The 21,681-nt window shown below is 51.5% G+C and overlaps 1 protein-coding gene across 1 annotated transcript; it reads left to right on the forward strand.

The window, feature by feature from the left end:
* The first annotated feature begins 3,240 nt into the window (after positions 1 to 3,240).
* On the forward strand, positions 3,241 to 20,288 carry Itga2b (integrin subunit alpha 2b). Its single transcript, XM_048445817.3, has 30 exons — positions 3,241 to 3,712; positions 5,984 to 6,105; positions 6,194 to 6,291; positions 6,395 to 6,557; positions 6,781 to 6,830; positions 7,228 to 7,273; positions 7,369 to 7,497; positions 7,816 to 7,863; positions 8,000 to 8,043; positions 8,204 to 8,257; positions 8,382 to 8,434; positions 8,590 to 8,801; positions 11,832 to 12,014; positions 12,271 to 12,316; positions 12,408 to 12,512; positions 12,596 to 12,651; positions 12,745 to 12,896; positions 13,020 to 13,145; positions 13,462 to 13,529; positions 13,640 to 13,787; positions 15,505 to 15,597; positions 15,802 to 15,881; positions 16,165 to 16,245; positions 16,428 to 16,527; positions 16,631 to 16,783; positions 16,897 to 17,019; positions 17,504 to 17,620; positions 17,808 to 17,909; positions 18,126 to 18,242; positions 20,066 to 20,288. The coding sequence occupies exons 1-30, from the start codon at positions 3,525 to 3,527 to the stop codon at positions 20,117 to 20,119; spliced, it is 3,111 nt and encodes a 1,036-aa protein (XP_048301774.1). The 5' UTR covers positions 3,241 to 3,524; the 3' UTR covers positions 20,120 to 20,288.
* Positions 20,289 to 21,681: the final 1,393 nt, after the last annotated feature.

Consider the following 21,681-nt stretch of genomic DNA (forward strand, 5'->3'; position numbering starts at 1 on the left):
CCTGATCTTATGGATGCATTTTGTTTGTTTGCTTGTTTGTTTGTTTTGTTTTTTCTGGTTTGTTTTTTGAGACAGGGTTTCTCTACCTAGCTCTGGCAGTTCTGGAATTTGCTCAATAGACCAGGCTGGCCTTGAACTCTGAGATCTTCCTGCCTCTGCCTTTCTGGTGCTGGGATTAAAGGTTTGCACCACCAGCGCCTTAGAAGCATTTTCTCAATTGAGGTTCCCTCCTCTTAGATGACTTTAGCCTGTGTAAAGTTGACAAAACTAGCCAGCACACTCTCTTGCTAATGTATTTCTTCATTATTGTGTTTGAATGCTAGGAGGCATATAGAGGCCAGAGGAGCTGTGCTCTTACCACCTTGTCCAAGCTGAGGATGGGATGCACATTTTCAAGCCCGGAAGCAGTTGCCTCTGGCCTGTCGAGTGACCTCACTAAAACTGATGACTTGATCTCTTATTTCCTGACTTTTAATCTTTACACAGCTGGACATGTTGGACTCCTCTGATCCCAGTACTCGGGAGACAAAGGCAGGCAGACCTCTTGAATTCCAGACCAAACTGGTCTACATATTGGGACCCTGTCTCAAAACCAAAATAAAAATCTTTAGGATTCTCCATCTCCAGTGGGTTAAAGTTCATATTCCTTAGCGTGACTTTGAAGTACCCTCCAGTGATGTGAGTTCCTGCCCACCTTTCCTACCCTTATGCCCAACTGCCCCTTTAAGCACTCTCCGCCCTCTTCTTAGCTATGCTTATTCCTGACCTCTCTCTGCTTTGGTGGCTTGCATTATTCCGAGTCAGCAGGACAAGGGAATCTGGGTTTGTTTGGTTGGTTTGGTATTTTGAGACAGGGTTTCTCTATGTAACAGTCCTAGCTGTCCTGGAATTCACTCTGCAGACCAGGGTGGCCTCGAACTCAGAAACCCACCTGCCTCTGCCTTACAAGTGCTGGGATTAAAGGCGTGCGCCACCACCACTCAGTGGGGGCCTGAGTTTGACTGCTACTCTTGCTGCTCGTTGGCATTCTACGCGTAGACAGTTTACCCAAAACTCTTCTGCTATTTTCACCCTTAGGAAATAGCCAGAGTAGTATTCATTTCATAGAGCCACCCAGTGGCCGTCCTGAGTGTCCTGGGCTTTACTGTCTCTGGACTAAGTTAAGGATCCTTGACTATTGTAGCCGCTATACATCAAACAGAGGAGGTACTTTTTTAAAACCCTGGTGCATGGGAGCCGAGTGTGGTGGCACACGCCTTTAATCCCAGCACTCGGGAGGCAGAGGCAGGTGGAGCTCTGTGAGTTTGAGGCCAGCCTGGTCCATATAGTGAGTTCCAGAACAGCCAGGGCTACACAGAAAAACCCTGTCTCAAAAGCAAAAAACAAACAAACAAACAAACAAAAAACTACAATGTGATGTGAGTTCCTGTTGTTGGGCTACATAGAATATGCCAGCAATGCAGGAAGCCTCGGTGAAGAACAGTGGGAAGCCGGGGGCTTGGCAGAGGCTGTGTGGAGCATCGTTCTGACGGAAGCATTGCCTGCCTGTCATGAGGGCAGCACTGAGAACACACCAGTGAAGAAAGCCCTAAGTAAAATCCACAGGGTGTTTTGCTTAGTGGGGGATAAAATCTTCAGCTGTTTGCTGAGGTGATGAAGTAAGAGAGGAAGGGAGGAGCTAAAAGGACTTCAAAATGGGATAGGGTAGCCAAGTAAGGTAAGGCAGTGGTTAATTTTTTTTAATTACAATATTCTTTTTTTAAATATTTATTTATTTACTTATTATGTGTACAATATTCTGTCTGCAGACCAGAAGAGGGCACCAGACCTCATTACAGATGGTTGTGAGCCACCATGTGGTTGCCGGGAATTGAACTCAGGACCTTTGGAAGAGCAGGCAATGCTCTTAACTACTGAGCCATCTCTCCAGCTCCAGCAGTGGTTAATTTAATTGGAAATAAAGATGAAGCCTGAGTACATGGCTCAGTAATAAAACACTTGTCTTACATGTGTGAGGCTGTTCCTAGTACTGGAGAGAGAATATGAATGCAGGCTAAAAGGAGGGTGTGGCTATGTTCCTTTATTCCTTTGCTTTGGGGCCAAAGACTTACAAGACCAACAGGGCTTGGTGCTCCTCTGCTTCCCTCGCCCACAGAAAAAGCCTTTCTACTCAGAATTTGACCCTTTTGACTCTGTCACTGTTTGCTTCCTCCATCCTTAAGGAAGACTCCGGCAGCAACGCAAGCTGGGACAGCGGGAAGGACCTGCTCTCCAAGGATTCAGATACTCAACCCAGTAAAACGTCATCAGGGTCATCAGGTGCCAACCCGAGGACGCCATCCAGAATCAATTCTTTTTCTGTCTGTTTTCCAAGACAGGGTTTCTCTGTGTAACAGCCCTGACTGTCCTGGAACTCGATCGGTAGACCAATCTGGCCTCGAACTCACAGAGATCCTCCTGCCTGAGTGCTGGGACTAAAGGCATGTGCCACCACCACCCAGCTCAGAATCAGTTGTTTATGGTTAGATGTACACTGTCACCCAAGAAGGAGTGAAGCTGTCCACTTGAACAGCTAGTGCCTAATTTCGGGGACTGTGAACAGCACACCCCGCATGATGTCATTTTAGCCCCATAGCCTTTCCTCTTAGACCAGGATCAGTTCACCACCCTTCCCTCAGTATTGAAGGCACTAGGGGAGCCGCACTAGGACTTGGTTCAAAGTGGAGAAAACTGATGAACCAATACTGCTGCCTGAGGCTGTCCAAAGGCTCTAGGAGGAGGAAGTGGGTAGATGCTGTACTCAAAATGATGGCCGCCTCAGGTCTTATCAGGGAAGAGCAGTTTCCTTACTCCTTCCTCCACCTCTGACCAAGTCATAGTGTTCAAGAGTAGGACAATCAGCTAAACAGGGAGGAAAGAGCTGTTCAACTCTGGGTCATGGTGAAGTAGAACAGGCCAATTCACAGTTGTGCTTTCCCTGGACAGAGAGGGACAGTGGCTGGACTAGCATGCGACAGTGGAGATGAGAAGGGTTTTCAAAACTGGGTGGCGACAGTACAGGCCTCTAATCCCAGCACTCGGGAGGCAGAAGCAGGTGGATCTCTGAGTGCAAGGCTACCCTGGCCAGAGTGAGTTCCAGCTGGGGGGGGGCAGTGGAGGAGAAGAAGAAAGAGGAAGAGGAGGGAAGGAAGAAAAGAGAAAGAGAAAAAAAAGAGAGAGAGAGGAAAAAGGATTTCAAGGGATGCAGCCAAGAAGCAGAAACAACAGGATTTGGAGATGAACTGTCCTGGACAAAAGGGATGAGCAATAGCTTTCAGCAATAAGCATCCATCCCCAGGGGTCTGACGCCCTTCCTGGTGGTTCTATAGACCATGTGATCTAGAGCGTATTGCTCTCTGCCGTGCCTGCTGCTCAGCAGTTACTTTGAGCTCCAGTTTGATAAGTCAAAACTTCCGGTGGTGGGAACTTTGGGGAAGAGGAAAGCGCTGGCCCATTCCTGTTTAGGAGGTTTGTGAAGAAGGCAGATGGCTGGAGTGTCGTGTATGTGGCATGCCCTGTGGCTCCTTCAGTGGGCGCCGCTGTTCTTAGGACCTAGTTCTGCTCCTCCAGCCTGGGCCTTGAACCTGGACCCTGTGAAGCTCACCATCTATGCAGGTCCCAATGGCAGCCACTTTGGATTTTCAGTGGACTTTCACAAGGACAGCCACGGGAGGTGAGCACCAAGGGGAGATATGGGTGTTGAGAGAGGACTGCCTCTGTCACTGCCTCTGTGACCTCGCCTAATAGAGCAAGGTGGAATCTCTTGTCTGTTTCGGGTGAGCTCCTGTCAGGACTCTGGGGAGGGACAGGTTCCAGTGAGGGTGCCGGGAGGGTTTCCAATGGGAAGGTGAACACTGACAAAAAAAGAGAAGAGATAGTGTTTTCTTTTTCCGCAAGGGTCTGGGATATGACGCACTATACCTGCAGCCGCTCATCCAAAATTGGCAAAGATGCAAGTGCCCTCCCACTGCATCTTGCCTCTCTCCATTTTCAACCTCATCCTCTTCCTTCCAAGTTATAGATATTTGAAAAGAAGTGATGATAGATTATTAACAGTTTAACAGTAAGCATTTGTTTAGATCAAAATGCTAAGATTCTTGGCTCCTCTTCATAGCTGTGTTTATCCTGATGGACACTTGGATGCCTAGGCTAGAGTAAAATAATGATTGTGTAAGGAATCATTTCCTCTGCCTAAAAGAGCCATTTCATCAAAAGCCAGGCCCCCTTCCCAAGATGGCTTGCATCCAGAGACTGTCCTTGAAGGGGAAAGGATCTGGGGTTGCCTCAGCTCTGACGATTCTGTAGTTATGTGGTGGTACACGCTTGTGAGCTCAGCCCGCGGGAGGCTGGGCAGGCTGATTACAACAAATTAAATAGCCAGGGTCACATAAGAAGACTCTGTCAAGCTGGGTGGTAGTGGCGGAAGGCAGAGGCAGGCGGATCTCTGTGAGTTCAAGGCCAGCCTGGTCTACAAGAGCTAGTTCCAGGACAGGCTACAAAGCTACAGAGAAACCCTGGCTCAAAAAACCACACAAAAACAAAAAAACAAAAAAACTAAAAGACTCTATCAAATACATACACACACACACACACACACACACACACACACACACACATATATATATATATATATATATATATATATATATATATATATACACCTCCTGAGCCCCATGGGTGTGATAGCACATGACTTTATTTTCCTTTGGTGGGAGGCAGAGGCAAGCAGATCTTTGTGAGTTTGTAGTCAACCTGGTCTACACAGTGAGTTCCAGGACAGCCCCAGAACTAGACAGAGAGACTCTGTCAAAAAAAACAAAAACAAAAACCAAACCAAGCAAACAAAAAAAATCTAAAAAAAAATCTAAAAAATCTCCTGTCTTGGGCTGGAGAGATGGCTCAGAAGTTAAGAGCACTGACTGCTCTTTCAGAGGTCCTGAGTTCAATTCCCAGCAACCACATGGTGGCTCACAGCCATCTGTAATGAGATCTGGTGCCCTCTTCTGGCCTGCAGGCATACATGGAGGCAGAATGTTGTATACATAATAAATAAAGCAATCTTTTAAAAAAAAAATCTCCTGTCTTCAGACTCTTGAGTGTTAACTTGAGAGGGCCTGACAGGGCCCGAAGCTCAGTTCGAGTCTTTTCCTTCCTCTTCTGCCGCCTCAACACACACTTTTATAAAAGCACGTGACTGCGGGTATACTAAATGCCTCTCCGGCATTTACTTCATTTACTCTTCCAGCAGCATGATTGCTTGATTACCCCTACTTTACATGTGGCAGAGCTGATTTAAACTTGGTCTGCTGGGATCCTCAACTCGTCAGCACTACACATCCTCACTTCAGCTTTCCGCACCCTTCATCATTCTTTATGTGTGTGTGTATAATATAATATCTATTATATAATAATATGTATAGTGTTCTGTCTGCATATACGCCTGCAGGCCAGAAGAGGGCACCAGATCTCATTACAGATGCCTGTGAGACACCATGTGGTTGCTGGGAATTAAACTCAGGACCTCAGGAAGAGCAGTCAGTGTTCTTAACCTCTGAGCCATCTCTCCCCCAGCCCCCTTCACTATTCAACCGTTCTCACTCACTAAGAGATCTGTTAAGTTTGACAAGGCAGATGGTTGGGTTTGTCTGGTTCTTGTTGGGAGGGAGCGGGGACATGAGTGTATGAAGCTTAGCAGACGTTTTCTGTCAGGAGTATTAAACCCTTCCTGTCCAAACCAAACCAACTGGTTTAGTCCCTGGTGAATTTCCTAAGAGTCCAGTTTCAGCTGTCCCTAAAATGAAGAGGTTGACCTTAATAGGGTATCTGTGAGGAAAGACGATCCAGTGTCTCCTGTGCCACATGTCCTTCCGGGTACTACTGGGGTGGCGGACACTGGGCAGTGTAGAAAGACCCTGAGCTGTGCTCACCCAGCTTTCCCACACAGCGTGTCCATCGTGGTGGGCGCCCCGAGGGCCCTAAGCACAAGCCAAGAGGAGACTGGTGGCGTGTTCCTGTGCCCCTGGAAGGCCAGCGGTGGCAATTGCACTTCGTTGCCCTTCGACTTTAGTGAGTCTCCGGCATGGAAGGGAAAGGGGAAGCCAGGTGGAAGTGGATGGCGGGGCTCCAGAGCTCCACCCTTTCTTGTGCCTTCCAGGGGATGAGACCCGTCACTTAGGCTACCAGTCTTTTCAAACCTTCAAGACCGGACAGGGACTTGGGGCATCGGTCGTCAGCTGGAATGACGTCATTGTGGTGGGCACTATGGGCAGTCACAGGGAGCAAGTCCAGGGCAGTGACACGATGGGGGAAGCCCGAATGTCGCACTCTTCCCCACTCTCCTGTGGCTCTGCTCTAGGCCTGCGCCCCCTGGCAGCACTGGAATGTCCTAGAAAAGAACGATGAGGCAGAGAAGACTCCGGTAGGCGGCTGTTTCGTGGCTCAGCTCCAAAGCGGAGGCCGCGCAGAATTCTCGCCATGTCGCAGCAACGTCATGAGCTCGATTTACTCAGAATTTTATAGTAAGCGCTGTTCCGCCTTTGTCTCCGCCCACTGAGAGATGCAAACCCCTCCCCGCCACCAACCTCAGACCCTGAGAGGCGCCCTCTGCTACGCCACGCCCCCCAGGGCCCCTCCTCCGTGCCCTCCCTGCCCCGCATAGTTTTGCTCGCCCACGCGGGACTCCTCGCTCAAGCGCAAACTCCCGGAACCTTCCCTTGGCTGACCCTCACTTGCCTCTTGTAGACGCAGATAAGCGATACTGTGAAGCCGGCTTCAGCTCTGCGGTGACCCAGGCAAGTTGCAGGCAAAAGCAAATAGAGATCTCTGCCTGGAGGCTGATGCGGAGTGGGGGGGGGGGGAATCTCGAGTTTGAGGCCAGCCTGGGCTACATAGCAAGTCTGAGGCCAACCTGAGTTAAAAAGAGACGGTGTGGTGGTGAATATGAGAATATCTTACAGTCTGGCAGGCAATGGTGGCGCACACCTTTAATCCCAGCACTAGGGAGGCAGAGGCAGGCAGATCTCTGTGAGTTCAAGACCAGCCTGGCCTACAGAGCTAGTTCCAGGAGAGCAAGAACTGTTACACAGAGAATCTTTCTCTGAAAAACAAACAAAAAACATCATGCTGGCAAAGTGGTTTAGGGTTGTTCCAGAATAAGGGACTCTCTCATGACCAGGACTTCCCTTTCAGGCTGGGGAGCTAGTGCTTGGGGCCCCTGGCGGCTACTTTTTTTTAGGTACGTGCCAAGTAATCCAACCCACTCTCATTTCGTGGTTTGGGGAGACCCAGGTGTCTGGAGCCCCACACCTCCTGTCCCTGTGCCCTTCCTAGGTCTCCTGGTTCGAGTTCCAATTGCGAATATCATCTCTAGTTACCGCCCGGGTACCCTTTTGTGGCATGTTCCCAACCAACGTTTCACCTTCGACTCCAGCAACCCAGTGTACTTCGACGGCTACCGGGGTAACATTGGCACCTTCTTTCCAGGCTTCCCAGAGAGTCAGGTCCCGCCTCTGTTCGAGGCTGAAAGCCAATCTTGGGTAGTCAACCCCAGCACAAAGGCACCCCGTCCCCTGTCCCCGCCTCTTCGCCTACACTTGTCCAATTCGCATCCACACTGGCTCGCCCTTCTTTCCTTGGACTCTAGTGGGACCTCGGGCACGCCTCCGGTTTCCACCTTCGCAATGCAGTCGGTGTTGATAACCTCGGTGCTCACGGCCCTCCTTTCCTGACCGAGGTCTTCCTCGTTGCTTTAAACGCTAAACTGTGTTGTGTTTTCAGGGTACTCGGTGGCCGTGGGCGAGTTCGATGGGGATCTGAGCACTACAGGCAAGGAATGCTGTTAGGGACGGGTGGGGAGCCCCGGGACAGGAGGAGCACCTCCATACAATTTCCCCTGGGTCCCTATGGGAGGATGGAGTAAAGGGTACTGAGGATCTGATTTGCTGAGCCTCGCTTTCCCCAGAGTACGTATTCGGTGCCCCCACTTGGAGCTGGACCCTAGGAGCGGTGAGTGCCCGCTCTCCCGCCATTTGACGTTCTGAACACCCTGACCCTGGTCCTCTTGTTTACTCCGCCAAGTTCGCCAGTGCCCTGCCCTTCCTCACTGAGAGTGGGAAGCCGCGGAGGGAGCATGAATGATGCACTTGGGTGTATTTCTCTCATGCAGGTGGAAATTTTGGACTCCTACTACCAGCCGCTGCACCGGCTGCACGGGGAGCAGGTGAGGGCGGTGGCCCCAGGGGAGTGGCCAAAATCAGGGAATTGGCCCTTAAGATGGTTTATGGGATATGAGGGTGATGACAGAGGATTTTGAAGCACAGACTAAAATGTTCTTCATCTTGTAGATGGCTTCATATTTCGGGCACTCCGTGGCAGTCACTGACGTCAACGGGGACGGGTGAGAGGAGGGCGTGTATCACCCGTACCCAGTTGGGTCTTCAACTGTCAGCAGCGGGAGTCACCCTCATCTTGTCCCAAGGGTGGCCCAGAACTTCCCTCATTCCTAGAGTCTTCCTAGCTCAGCTGCACCTAACCTTGCCATCTGATCCGCAGGAGGGATGACCTACTGGTGGGGGCTCCACTGTATATGGAGCACAGGGCAGACCGCAAGCTGGCCGAGGTGGGCCGCGTATACTTGTTTCTGCAGCCTCGGGGCCCCCATGCTCTGGGCACGCCCACTCTCCTGTTGACCGGCACTCAACTCTATGGGAGGTTTGGATCTGCCATTGCACCCTTGGGTGACCTCAACCGGGACGGCTATAATGGTGAGTGAAGAGCCCCTGCATGTAACCTTAAGAGCGCTAATCATCCTAACGAAAAGATGAACTTAAGGCAGACGTGGTGGATGGAGTACACCTGGGATCCCAGTATGAGGGAGGCTGAGACCTTGGGCAGCGGAAGCCAGAGGAGGCTTGACAGCTGACTGGAAAGCGGGTATCAGAGTTCAAGGGATTCGATTAGGACAGTTTGTCTAGATCCCAGCTTGATGACCCCTGCCTGCAGGTTTGGAGAATGGAGTCAGAGATGCGGTGGCTTTAACAGATATTTAGGGCTTGGCCTATTAAGGCTGGATTGGAAATGGAAGATGGGGTCAGGAAGAGAAGGGGTTGAGTGGGAGTGGGGAGCGAGGAGTCTGTAGTTCAGTTCTGGGTTAGCTGGGCGTGAAGGCCTTGGGTGTAGTAGGAGGAAATATGGCGAGAACTGAGAACTGTCACGATTGATTTTCCACACTTCCGCCAGAGAGAGCTGAGGGAGAGAGAGAACAGGAAAGAGTGGTTGGGATCCAGAGCCTGTGAGGTAAGAAGAGGCCCAGCGTAGAACCGTGGGAAGCAAGAGCATTTAGCGACACCCAGAGAAGGTGACTCTGGGAAGCAGTGTTCAGACAGGTGGAGGAGGAACCAGGAGACTGGTAATCACAAAACTCTAAGAGAGTACTTTGAGGAGGAGGAGGAAGGATGGGCCAAGTGGGCCCCTCATCCCTGAAAGGTACAGTTAGATGCAACTGGGAAAACATCATGGGCTTTAGAAAGGACGAGCTCATTGGTGGCAGGGTCAAGAACCAACCCAGGCCAATATGGGGGTGCTTACCAGTAACCCTAGTGTTGGACTCTAGTGTCCAAACCGAGAAGGAGTCGCCCCCAGAGACCACCTCATATACCACAACCGATGCAAAAGCATGAGGATTTTATTAATTCTGTCATGACAGGGTCCCCCAGCATTCGGGAAGCTGAGAGACCCCGAATAGCTGGTACAGTCTACTTTTAAAGGAGAAGGCCCCATAGAAACAAGAGGGGCTGTTCCTTGACCATTATGATTGGCTTATTTGAAAAGGGCTAATACCAATAATTGGCTGGAGAGCTATTGTCAGATCAGATGAGGTAAGAGGTCATTTTGACCCCGTTTCCCAGGGGACTGAGTCAAAACATACGTGTATGGGTAATTGTTCAGGAACTGAGTACGTGCATGTGTAACTGTTAGGTCCTTGGTTCCCAGGGGAGGAGGGGAAGCACTAAGGCACAGAGGCTGAGAGGGTTTGGAATTGTCAAAAATGGCTTCAGAATTGTCTTAAAGTCTTACACTAGCACCCAGGAAGTGAGGCAGGAGGGACAGAAGGTCACTCTCTGCTACCTAAGAGGCTGGAGAGCAGCCTGGGATACTTAAAACACTTTGTCAAAAAGACCAATCAACCAGCCAGGCGGTGGTGGTGCACACCTTAAATCCCAGCACTTCGGAGGCAGAAGCAGGTGGATCTCTGTGAGCTTGAGGCCAGCCTGGTCTACACAGAGTTCCAGGAAAGACTCCAAAGCTACAGAGAAACCCTGCCTTAAAAAAACAAAATGCACAGACGCGTTGGGCATCCCAGCTGCCCAGCCACGAAATAACCATTCAGAAAACTATATTATTTGCAATACTGTTTGGCCAATAGCTTAAGCATATTTCTGGCTAAATTCATATCCTAAGCTAACCCATCTCTGTTATTCTGTATATCGCCACGTGACTGTGGCTTACCAGCTAAAGTTCCCACCGGTGTCTATCTCTGGCTACGGTTCCATGCTGTCTCTATCTCTCCGCCTTTCTTCCCCCAGCATCCTGTCCAGTTCCCCCCCCTCCCCGTTCCGCCTACTTAAGTTCTGCCCTATCTACAGGCCAAAGCAGTTTCTTTATTCATTAACCAATAAAAGCAGCACATGGACAGAAGGAACCCCCACACCACAGGCGTGTGGCCTATGAGAATGTCCATAGACTGCTATTAGATACACACTCAGGGAGGGTCTTAACCGTTTTGGCGGTGATAAACCTGTGCTGTGACTGTGAGTTTGTCTGCGTGGTGAAGATGAAACCGAGTTAGCATCTGGGAAATAGGCTTCAGTTAGTTTGTATTTGCTGTTCAGTTTGATTTTGTGTTTTGAGATGGGGTCTCACCATGTAGCCCTAACTGGCCTGGAACTAGGAATGTACATCAAGCTGGCCTCGAACTCTCAGAGATCTGCCTACCTCTGCCTGAAGAATGTTGATATTAAAGGTGTAGAGGCCTACTTTTTTTTTCTATACTGGGAATTGAATCTAGGACCTCATGCATACTAGGAAGTATGCTACCCCGGTCTGGGCTCAGTTATTTAATCTTCTTCTAAAATAGGAATTAAGGGTGCAGAGTTATAGCTGAGCTAATAGAGAGCTTCCCTAACGTGCACAAAGCCTCAGCCCAGCACAAGCCAGGTGTGGTGGTGTCTGTACCAGGTCCTCCTAGCACAAAGAAGGTGGAGGCAGGAGGGCCAGAAGTTCAAAATCCTTCTCAGCTACTTAAATAGAGGCTAATTTATCACATATTCCACCCTGTCTCAGGGTATTGAACACCTTTAATCCCAGCTCAGGGAGGCAGAGGCAGGCAGATCCCTCTGTGTCTGAGGCCAGCCTGATTTTCAAGGAAGTTCCAGAACAGCCAGGGCTACAAAGAGAGATCATATCTCAGAAAAATCAAACCAAATCAAAAAACAAAACAAAGCAAAACTGGAACAAAATAAAACAAAAAACCCTGTCTCAAATTAGCAATAATGGTGGTGAACAGGAAAACGACCCCCAATTATCAGGAGTAAATGGAGTCTTGTCAGCGCATTTCCCTTGACGGACAGTGGGAGCTGTTGGAGCTCTTATACCAGTTGTTAATACTTGACTGATCTCTCTCCTGCCTCCTTGGTACAGACTTTGCACCCTTCTCATGGTCTCCCAGGACCTCCCTAGAGAAGACTCAGGAGAGACTGCAATCACAAACAGCCACATTTCTTCTCTCCTTCCAGATGTCGCTGTGGCCGCCCCCTATGGGGGTCCCAGTGGTCAGGGCCAAGTGCTGGTGTTCCTGGGTCAGAGCGAGGGACTGAGTCCACGCCCCTCCCAGATCCTGGACAGCCCCTTCTCCACAGGCTCTGGCTTTGGCTTCTCCCTTCGTGGTGCTGTCGACATCGATGACAATGGATACCCAGGTGCCCGTGGATTGCGTCCAGCCTAGTCAAGACAGGCCTTTGGGTGCTTACGGGAAACAGGAATGAACAGCTGGGGGTTCATGTCTGGCCTGCCTGGTCACAGTTGTGGGCTCTAACTTGTCTGTGTGGCTGGGAGGCTGGGACTTGGAGGCAGAACCTCCAGGGGGCTGATGGTGTGCGGAACTTTTGGGAAGATAAAGACTCGCTCCATGCCTACTCTAATGGCCACGTTTGACCCTTCTCCCTCTGCCTATAGACCTGATAGTGGGAGCCTATGGGGCTAGCAAAGTGGCTGTGTACAGGTGAGCACGGCTAGGGGGCAGGGCGACATCATGAGAGGAGGCTGGGTCTGCAGGGACACGGTGGCGAGCCGCCTCTGATCCATTCTATCAGAGCTCAGCCTGTGGTGGTGGCCACTGTCCAACTGCTGGTTCAAGACTCCCTGAATCCCACCCTGAAGAACTGTGTCCTGGAACAGACGCAGACACCAGTCAGCTGGTGAGGAGGCGGGGGTCACAGACTCAGCAGGGGCTGGGACCTTAGAGAAGCCCCAACTCCCAAACCTGCTCTTGTCTTTGCAGCTTCAACATCCAGATGTGTGTGGGAGCAACAGGACATAACATTCCTCAGAAGCTGCGTGAGTGGCGTGGAGGGAGGGGTTGGAGGAAGGGAGGTCTGGTTGTCGCCACTAGAGGGAGACCTGGATCTTTCCTGCTTGCCTGCCTGGCAGATCTAAAGGCAGAGCTGCAGCTGGACCTGCAGAAGCCCCGGCAGGGCCGCCGCGTGCTCCTGCTGGCCTCCCAACAGGCGAGCCTCACCCTGAGCCTGGACCTGGGCGGAAGAAATAGAACTGTCTGCCACACCACCAAGGCCTTCCTTCGAGTACGCTCAGGCTAGAACGGGCGGAGTTGGGTGTGCAGGGTTCTCCCTGCAGGCAGTTCAAACAACCTCCAGCAAAGGGTGTGGGCCCAGCAGCAGGATAGCAAGACTCCTGCCATCTTCTAGGATGAGGCCGACTTCCGGGACAAGCTGAGCCCTATTGTGCTCAGCCTCAATGTGTCGCTGCCCCGAGAAGAGACCGGAGTAGCCCCTAATGTGGTGTTGCACGGAGAAACCCATGTCCTGGAGCAGGTAGGGACAGCGGGACAAGTCAGAAGGGTGCAAGATCCCTGGTAAAGGGATTAAGATTAGACAATCCTGAACCTGAAGTCACCCCCAAATCCTGATGAAATTCGCCAGATCTCAGTGTCCCCCGACCATTGCTGTAGACTCAAACCCTACTATCACCAGAACTTTGGCATCATCCCAAACCTTTGCACTGTACCCCATCCCCTCCTCCCTGAAGTCTGAAGGGACCCCTGGAGGCACTGTCGTTCCCTGAGCTCTGAGGTCATCCTTAAACCTCACAAGCCCTTGGCTTGCCCACACTTCCTATTGTGTCCCCTAGACCCGGATCATCCTGGACTGCGGGGAAGATGACCTGTGTGTGCCCCAGCTTCAGCTCGCAGCCACTGTGTGAGAGGGTCTCCCACTCTGCCTGCTCTGTCCCTCCGTGCCTAACCTGAGTCCCCTCTCCTCCTCCTGGCCACTGGTCCTAAACCCAGCACCTCCCCACACACACACAGGGGGGACTCCCCGCTTCTGATTGGTGCTGACAACGTGTTGGAGCTGAAAATTGATGCAGCCAACGAGGGCGAGGGAGCCTATGAGGCAGAGCTGGCAGTGCACTTGCCTTCAGGTGCCCACTACATGCGGGCTCTCAGCAACGTTGAGGTGAGGTGCCACCGTGGGGCATAGCCAGCGGGCAACAGGGGTGAGAGCCTTGATTCTGGGCTCCCATCCAACTCTTCAGGGCTCTTATGCTTTACTATGAAGATGGATGAAGTTTTCAGCTTTTAGATGCAGTGCATATAGGTGTGGTGTACATATGAGAAATACAGGCTAATGGTATGAATTTGGAAAACCCTGTTAGAAAGCTGGTGTTTATTAAAACCCGGTTAACGTCTGCTGGGATGCTGGGGTGACGGCTCAGTTGGTAAAGATTCCACCATCCAAGTGGAGTACCTGGGTTTGAAGTCCTATGGGGAAAGCCAAGCATGACAGTGTGAGCCTCGAACTCCAGTGCTGGGGATGTGATGGTGGATATAACCCTAAAGCTCATTGACTAAGTGGGCTAGCCGCATCCATGAGACCCTGTCTCAATAAATAAATAAACATAGAGAACGATTGGGGAATGATACCAGTAACCTCTCGTTTCCACATCCACACACGTATACCCATGTATACACACATATGCACACAATTTACTAACTTAGTTTTTTCCCGTAATGTTGGCAGGCACTTAGAAAGAAATTTTTTAAATTAGTTAAATTCAATATTTGTGTGTGCACGTGTGCAGGAGCGTAGTGATGTCTGCACACATGCCCGTGGAAGCCAGAAGTCAGGCTTAGGTGTCATCCTTCAAGTGTCCATCATCTTCTGGTTTTGTTTATTTGTTTGCTTGTTTTTTGAGACAAGTCTCTCACTGTCTGAACCTGAGGCTCACAGGTTCAGCCAGACTGGCTGGTCACAGGCCCCAGAGAACCTCCCCTCGCCACCTTCCGGGTGCTGAGATGACAAGCATGTGCTCCCACACCTGCTTTTTCTGTGGGTTCTGGGATCAGACTCAGGTCCCCATGCTTATGCAACAGAGCCAGCTCCCAGCCTAGTTTTGTTTTGTTTGGTTTTTCAAGACAGGGTTTCTCTGTGTAACAGCCCTGGCTGTCCTGGAACTAGCTCTGTAAACTAGGTGGGCCTTGAACTCGAACTCACAAAGATTCGCCTGGCTCTGCCTCCTGAGTGCTGGGATTAAAGGCCTGTGCCACAACCGCCTGACCCCAGACCAGTATTTTATCTTCTGAGAAAGAGTCCCACTCTGAAGACAAGACTGACCTGGAACCTCACTATTTAGTCTAGGACTTTTGATATTTCTGCCTTAGCCTCCCAAGTATTGGCATTATAGACAAGAGCCACCACACAGGTATATATAATGTATATGTGTGTATACAGATGTATTTATACGCATATACACTATTTTATACACACATGCATGTTCACAGTGAGCATGTGGAGGGATCAGAGGGCAACCCATAGGAGTTAGCTGTCTTCTTCTACCACGTGAGATCCAGGAGTTAAACAGAGGTTGTCAGGTTTGGTGGCAAGCCCTTTTAACCAACTAAGCCATCTTGACAACCCTGAACAGATTTTGTTTCCGTTTTGTTTTGGTTTGAGACATAGTTTCTCTGTGTAGCTCTGGCTGTCCTGGAATTTGCACTGTAGACCAGGCTGGCCTCCAACTCAAAAGATCTTGCCTCTGCTTCCCTAGTGCTGGGATAAAAAGTGTGTGCTACCATGCCAAGCTTTATTTTGTTGATGTAATTTATAGCAGACATGTAGGGCACCCCACCCCCACAGCCGTTCTTTCTCACCTGTCTGTGAATCTTTTCTCCAGGGCTTTGAGAGGCTCATCTGCACCCAGAAGAAGGAGAATGAGACCAGGATGACATTATGCGAGCTGGGGAACCCCATGAAGAAAGACACCCGGGTAAGGCCTCCATGATGTGGGCCGGGGGACAACCAGGAGTGTGTGGGGGTCTCAGGTGGGAGTCAGGAGGTCTTCCAACTCTAGCTGCATCCTAGGTTGGACAGGTTCCTGGGGATGTGGAGGTGGGGGATAAAAATGGCGGCTCTGGAGGACTGGGCCCAGAGTGGACACTGGGGTAGTGAGTTCAGTTCTTCCCTCTTCCAGATAAAAATCACAATGTTGGTGAGTGTAGAGAATCTGGAAGAAGCCGGAGAGTATGTGTCCTTCCAGCTTCAGATCAGGAGGTACCGCGCTGGGCGGCGTGGCTGTCTGCCACCCTTCTTCCATTAGCCCCTCACGCAGAAAGCCTTCCACACAGAAAGGCCTTCCAGAGTGCCCTGTTCCCTTTCTCCCTCGGTGACTTGTTTCTGAGTCTTGGGGTCCTAGAGGACTTTGTTTCTCAGGTCTAACTTCAGTACGGTATGCTGTTGAGGGTGGGATCAACTCCCCCTGAGCTGTCTAAAATTCTGGGTCCACTCCAAAGGGCTGGTGTCCCTCATTTTCTTCTTCTTACCTTCTCCCCTCCAGCAAGAACAGCCAGAATCCAAACAGTAATGTTCTATTGTTGCCTGTGGCAGTTCAAGCTGAGGCCACAGTGGAGCTTCGAGGGTGAGAGACCATGTGTGGAAGGGGAAATGGCAGAGGGGCTGCTATTGTTCCGAGAAAGAGGTCGAAGACCTCCTTAGCATGTAGAAAACCCTGGTCCCAATCCCAGCATCTCATAAAGCAAAAGGGTAAAGTTGAGCGGTCCTGGACAATCCACCACACTTTGGGGGCTTGGTCACTTGCAGGAATTCCTTCCCTGCCTCCCTGGTGGTGGCCCCAGAAGAAGGTGACAGGGAGCAGGATGGCTTGGACAGCTGGATCCCCAGGGTGGAACACACCTATGAGGTAGGGAGGAGCCTCTGGGTAAGACTGGGGTGGGGGTGGTCCTGGGAGCTGCAGGCTGGCAGCTGAGTCACCAGCAACCGCTGTCCCACCCCTCCACCCCCAGCTCCACAACAATGGCCCTGGCGCTGTGAATGACCTCCGACTCGTCATCCACTTTCCCAGCCAGTCCCAGCCCTCAGATTTGCTCAACATCCTGGATGTGCAGCCCCAGGGGGGTCTCCTCTGCTCCTCACAGCCGACCCCCAAGCCTCTCAAGGTGAGGCGAGGGCGGGGGAAGGAGCCGTGAGAGACAGACTACAGACCAACAGCCAGAGCAGGGTGTGAATGCAGACCCTGTAAGCGAATTCACTGCGCCCTTGTCCTTCCCAGCTGGACTGGAGACGACCCACTCCCAGCCCTTCCCTCCTTCGCCAGGGCCATCACCACCGCGAGCGCAGACAGGCGTTCCTGCAGGGACCCAAGCAGCCAGGGCATCAGGAACCAGTTCTGGTGGTGAGAAGGCTCAGCGGGCTCCAGCTGGGGTCCTCAGGAGCCAGAGGAGATGGAAGGCAGGGAGAGTGAGTGGGTGTGATTCTTGACTGCTGAAGCAAGCCGGGCCTGGTGGCACATGCCTTTAATCCGCGTGCCTTTAATCCCAGCACTCGGGAGGCAGAGGCAGGAGGATATCTTCGAGTTCGAGGCCAGCCTGGTTTACAGAGAGGGTTCCAGGATAGACACACACACACACACACACACACACACAGAGACCAAAACAATATCACAAAAAACCGAGTACTGCAGGCTTTGGGTGACCCCTGGCTACGGGCCTCGTCCCAGTATCCCTGGGAATGTTGAGCAAACAGAATGTAGAGAAACCGTCTGAAGCTCGGCCAGAGACCGGCGTTTTCTGACCCTCCTGGCTCTGTGTTGGGTTGATTGAGATTGATGGGAAATGACTGACAGGAGGTCCTGTGGACTTACGACCCGTCCCCCTCAGAGTTGCAACGACTCAGCGCCCTGTACGGTGGTGGAGTGTGAGCTGCAGGAGATGCTGCGCGGGCAGCGAGCCATGGTCACGGTGCGGGCCATGCTGGGACTGCCCAGCCTCCGCAAGGTGGGGCTGGACGCGGGGGGCGGGGCCTGTGGGGGCGGGGCCGGAGTTTGCTCCGGGCTTCTGCGGGTTCACGCTGGTCTTTTACGCTGGGGCGGGGAGGGGCAACTGTGAGTCCCGGGCTTGGATCGCGGCCACCTCCCGGCCTCGAGTGGCCGCGGTAAGCGACTGTCACCCCCGCCCCTTACAGAGGTCGCAGGAGCAGTTTGTGCTGCAGTCGCACGCCTGGTTCAACGTTTCCTCCCTACCCTACTCGGTGCCAGTGATCAGCTTGCCCAGCGGACAAGCTCTGGTGAGCGACCCTAGATCTCTGGCTGTCAGCGGCCAGCCAGCTGGGGCGGGGCCTCTCAGGGTTGAGGGGCGGGGCCTCCGTGGATTGAAGGACGAAGTCTGAGATTGAGGGGCGGGCTCTCAATAGGACTGAGGTTTGGTTACTAGGAGACGACTTGGTTGGGCATGGTCCTCCCTGGTCACAGGCCTCTTGAAGTAACGTCCAGTTTGGCCTCAGGTGCAGACACAGCTGCTTCGGGCCTTGGAGGAGAGGGCCATTCCTCTCTGGTGGGTGCTGGTGGGAGTCCTGGGCGGTCTGCTGCTGCTCACCCTGCTGGTTTTGGCCATGTGGAAGGTGAGACTGGAAGGGGGGCACAGAGATCCCAGGGGGTCACAAGCTCAGAGACCAGAGATACAATACGGAGGGACAGACACAGACCAACAGACCAACAGCCAGAGCAGGGTGTAGGTGCAATACAATACAATCTACATAGCCACTATTAGAATGTCATTTTTTCTGAGGACTTGTGCTGGGCCAAACCCTCCCATCCCTACTAGCAGGATGCCTGAAATCCTCAGGTCTTCGGACCCCTTCCCCCACTGTCAGGAAGTCAGAGGAAACTGAGACCCGCTGAGAACTTCCTGACGGCGCTGGGCAGGGTTCACCTCCTCTGTCGCAGTGATTACCAAAAAAAAAAAAAAAAAAAAAAAAAGACCAAAAGAAACTTGGGAAGGAAAGGGTTTATTTCATCGTACATTTTTACAGTCAACAGAGAAGCAAGCCGGGTGGTGGCACACGCCTTTATTCCCAGCACTCGTGAGGCAGAGGCAGGCAGATCTCTGTGAGTTCGAGGCCAGCCTGGTCTACAAGAGCTACAGGCACCAAAGCTACAGAGAAACCTTGTCTCAAAAAACAAAAACAAAACAACAACAACAACAAAAAACCAGTCAATAGAGAAGCGAGGCAGGAACTGAAGTTGAGGCCTTGAAGGACAGCTGCTTACGCGCTTACTTCCTTGTCTGCCCTTCTTGGCCCAACTGCCCAGGGATGGCACCACGCTCAGCTGGCTGGGCCTCCTACATCAATTAGCAGTGAAGACAATGTCTCACAGAGGCTGTAAGGATGAGCGAGCTAACATAGAAACACTGGCTGCTCTTCTGGAGGAGCAGTGTCCGGTTCCAGTACCCGCATGTTGCTAATAACAACTGTCTGTAACTCTAAGATCTGATACCCTCATACAGGCAAAATACCAATGCAAATACAAAATAAATTAAAATAAATAGTAATTTTTTTTTTCAAAAAGAAAATGCCTCAAAGGCATGGCTATAGGCCAAGCTGACCTGGACAAATTTTGTTTGTTTTTTGAGGGGTTTCTCTGTGTAGTCCTGGGTGTTCTGGAACTAGCTCTGTAGACCAGGCTAGCCTCAGACTTAGAGATGATCTACCTGCCTCTGCCTCCAGAGTGCTGGGTTTAAAGGCATGCGCCACCAGGCCCTACTGATCTGAGTGATTTTTCAGTTGAGGTTTTCTCTTCCTCAGTGACTTTAGGTTTGTGTCAAGGTGACAGCTGAAGTTTACTAGGACAGTATTTGCACTATCCTTCCCCTGAGCAAGATGGGAGGCTGAAGGATTGAGCCTGCCCTGGTTCCTAAGAGGGTCACTCATTTCCGTGTGCTGGGGAACATAAGGTCTGAGTTATAGAGAAGCAGAAAATGTAAAGCCAAGCATGGTGACAGAGATGCAACCCTACGAACTCGGGGGCATGGGCTACAAAGCAAGTTCTAGGACAGCTGGGGCTACCTGAGATCTTCTCTCAGAAAAACAAAGCAGAGGCTGTTGGGATGGCTCAGGGGATTAGAGTACTTACCACCAAGCCTAATGACCTGAGTTCTAATTCTGTGGCCCATATAGTAGAGCGAGAGAACCAATCCTTGAAAGTTGCTCTCTGACCTCCAAACGTACACACACATAAATAAATACAATGTATTTTTTCTAATTTATGGGGGGACATCTTCCAGTTTAAAAAAAAATCCCCCTTCTCATGCTGGGGATGCAGCTCTGTCACGGGTTTTGAGGCAGCTGGTTCTTAGCACACTTCCTCAGTGATTCTCTGGGGTGTACCCTGTCTCTGTGCCGGACCCCAGCTCCTGTGCCACCCCTCCCCCCCACTCCCGCAGGCTGGCTTCTTCAAGCGGAATCGACCACCTCTGGAGGAAGATGAGGAAGAGTGATGACCCGGTGCTCAGTCATGGGAGGAGGACTGGCTGCTTCCCCTCCTGTTTCCTCCCAGTTGGCCCACTCAGAACTCCATGGGTTCAAACTACTCCATGGGGTCTTCCCCGCCCAGCAGAGTGGGCGCATCCCCCTTCCTAGTGTCTAATAAACAGGTTCATAGCAATACCCACCGTGCTGCCTCAGAGTCGGGGGATAAAGGGGACAGTGAGGGGATGTTTGCCGGGACTAAGCAGTTTGAGCAGAGTAATTCTCTACCAACAAGGCAGCTAATGGCTGCCGGGCAGTAGGGAGCAGGGTGGCAGGTATGAGGGAGCCAGGGCAGCATGGTGGAAGAGCCAGACTCAGTGGGCAGTGAAAGGGGAGTCAGGAGCCTCAGAGAAGAAATGCTGGGCTCCTGGTAGGCAGTTTTGTATCTCACTACGTAGCCCTGACTGGCCTGGAGCTCAGTGTGTAGACCAGGCTGACCTCAAACCCAGAGAGATCCATCTACTTCGACTTTGCCGGTCCTGGAATCAAAGACAGGAGCCATCATGCCCGACTCTCTGGTGGGCAGCTTTGAGCTATGCATCGTCCATAATTTTGGAGGAACAAACCTCAGAATAGTCCGAGCCTTGGGAAAAAGACATTCCTTTCTTTCCTCCCCTTCCTCCAACAACCTTTACCGTGGTGTTCCGGAGGAAGAGGGGTGGAAGGAAGCTGGCTGAGCCCAGCTTGAGGAGGACAGTGTCACACCAAGGAGGGGACAGCAGTTGATGTCCCCTACAGTCACCCTGATGCCATTCCTTCTGAGGAAACAGGCCTGCTAGGAAATGGGATGAGGGGAGAAGGTAGCTGTGGGGATTGAAGTTGGGGGCAGAGGTCAGGCTAGGGGGCAGAGGTCAGGCTATCCTCTGGAATCCCATGGGGTTTGCTGATTTACGTGTTCCAGAAATGTTTTGGGTTTTTTGTTTTGTTTGGTTTGGTTTTGTTTTTTGAGACAGGGTTTCTCTGTGTAGCCCTGGCTGTCCTGAAACTCACTCTGTAGACCAGGCTGGCCTAGAATTCAAAGATCCATCTGCCTCTGCCTCCCGAGTGCTGGGACTAAAGACAAAGACACCACTGCCCAGCCAGAAATGGTATTTGAGCATATAACATGCGCCGAACTATTCCAAAGTGGGTTGAGGACTGAGCAGTAAACACTTTTAATTCTTCCTCAGCTATGCTCCATAAAGACACTGCGGCCTTAAGCCGGGTGGTGGTGGCGCACGCCTTTAATCCCAGCACTCAGGAGGCAGGGGCAGGTGGATCTCTGTGAGTTCAAGGCCAGCCTGGTCTACAGAGCAAGTTCCAGGACAGGCAACAAAGTTACACAGAAACCGAGAAACCCTGTCTCAAAAAAAAAAAAAAAAAAAAAAAAAAAAAAAAAAGGGCTGGAGAGATGGCTCAGTGGTTAAGAGCACTGGCTGCCCTTCCAGAGGTCCTGAGTTCAATCCCCAGCAACCGCATGGTGGCTCACAACCATCCATAATGAGATCTGGCGCCCTCTTCTGGTGTGCGGGCATACATGGAGGCAGAATGT

This window comes from Myodes glareolus, chromosome 9, assembly GCF_982192425.1.
Source record: "Myodes glareolus chromosome 9, mMyoGla1.1, whole genome shotgun sequence".
Taxonomy (NCBI): domain Eukaryota; kingdom Metazoa; phylum Chordata; class Mammalia; order Rodentia; family Cricetidae; genus Myodes; species Myodes glareolus.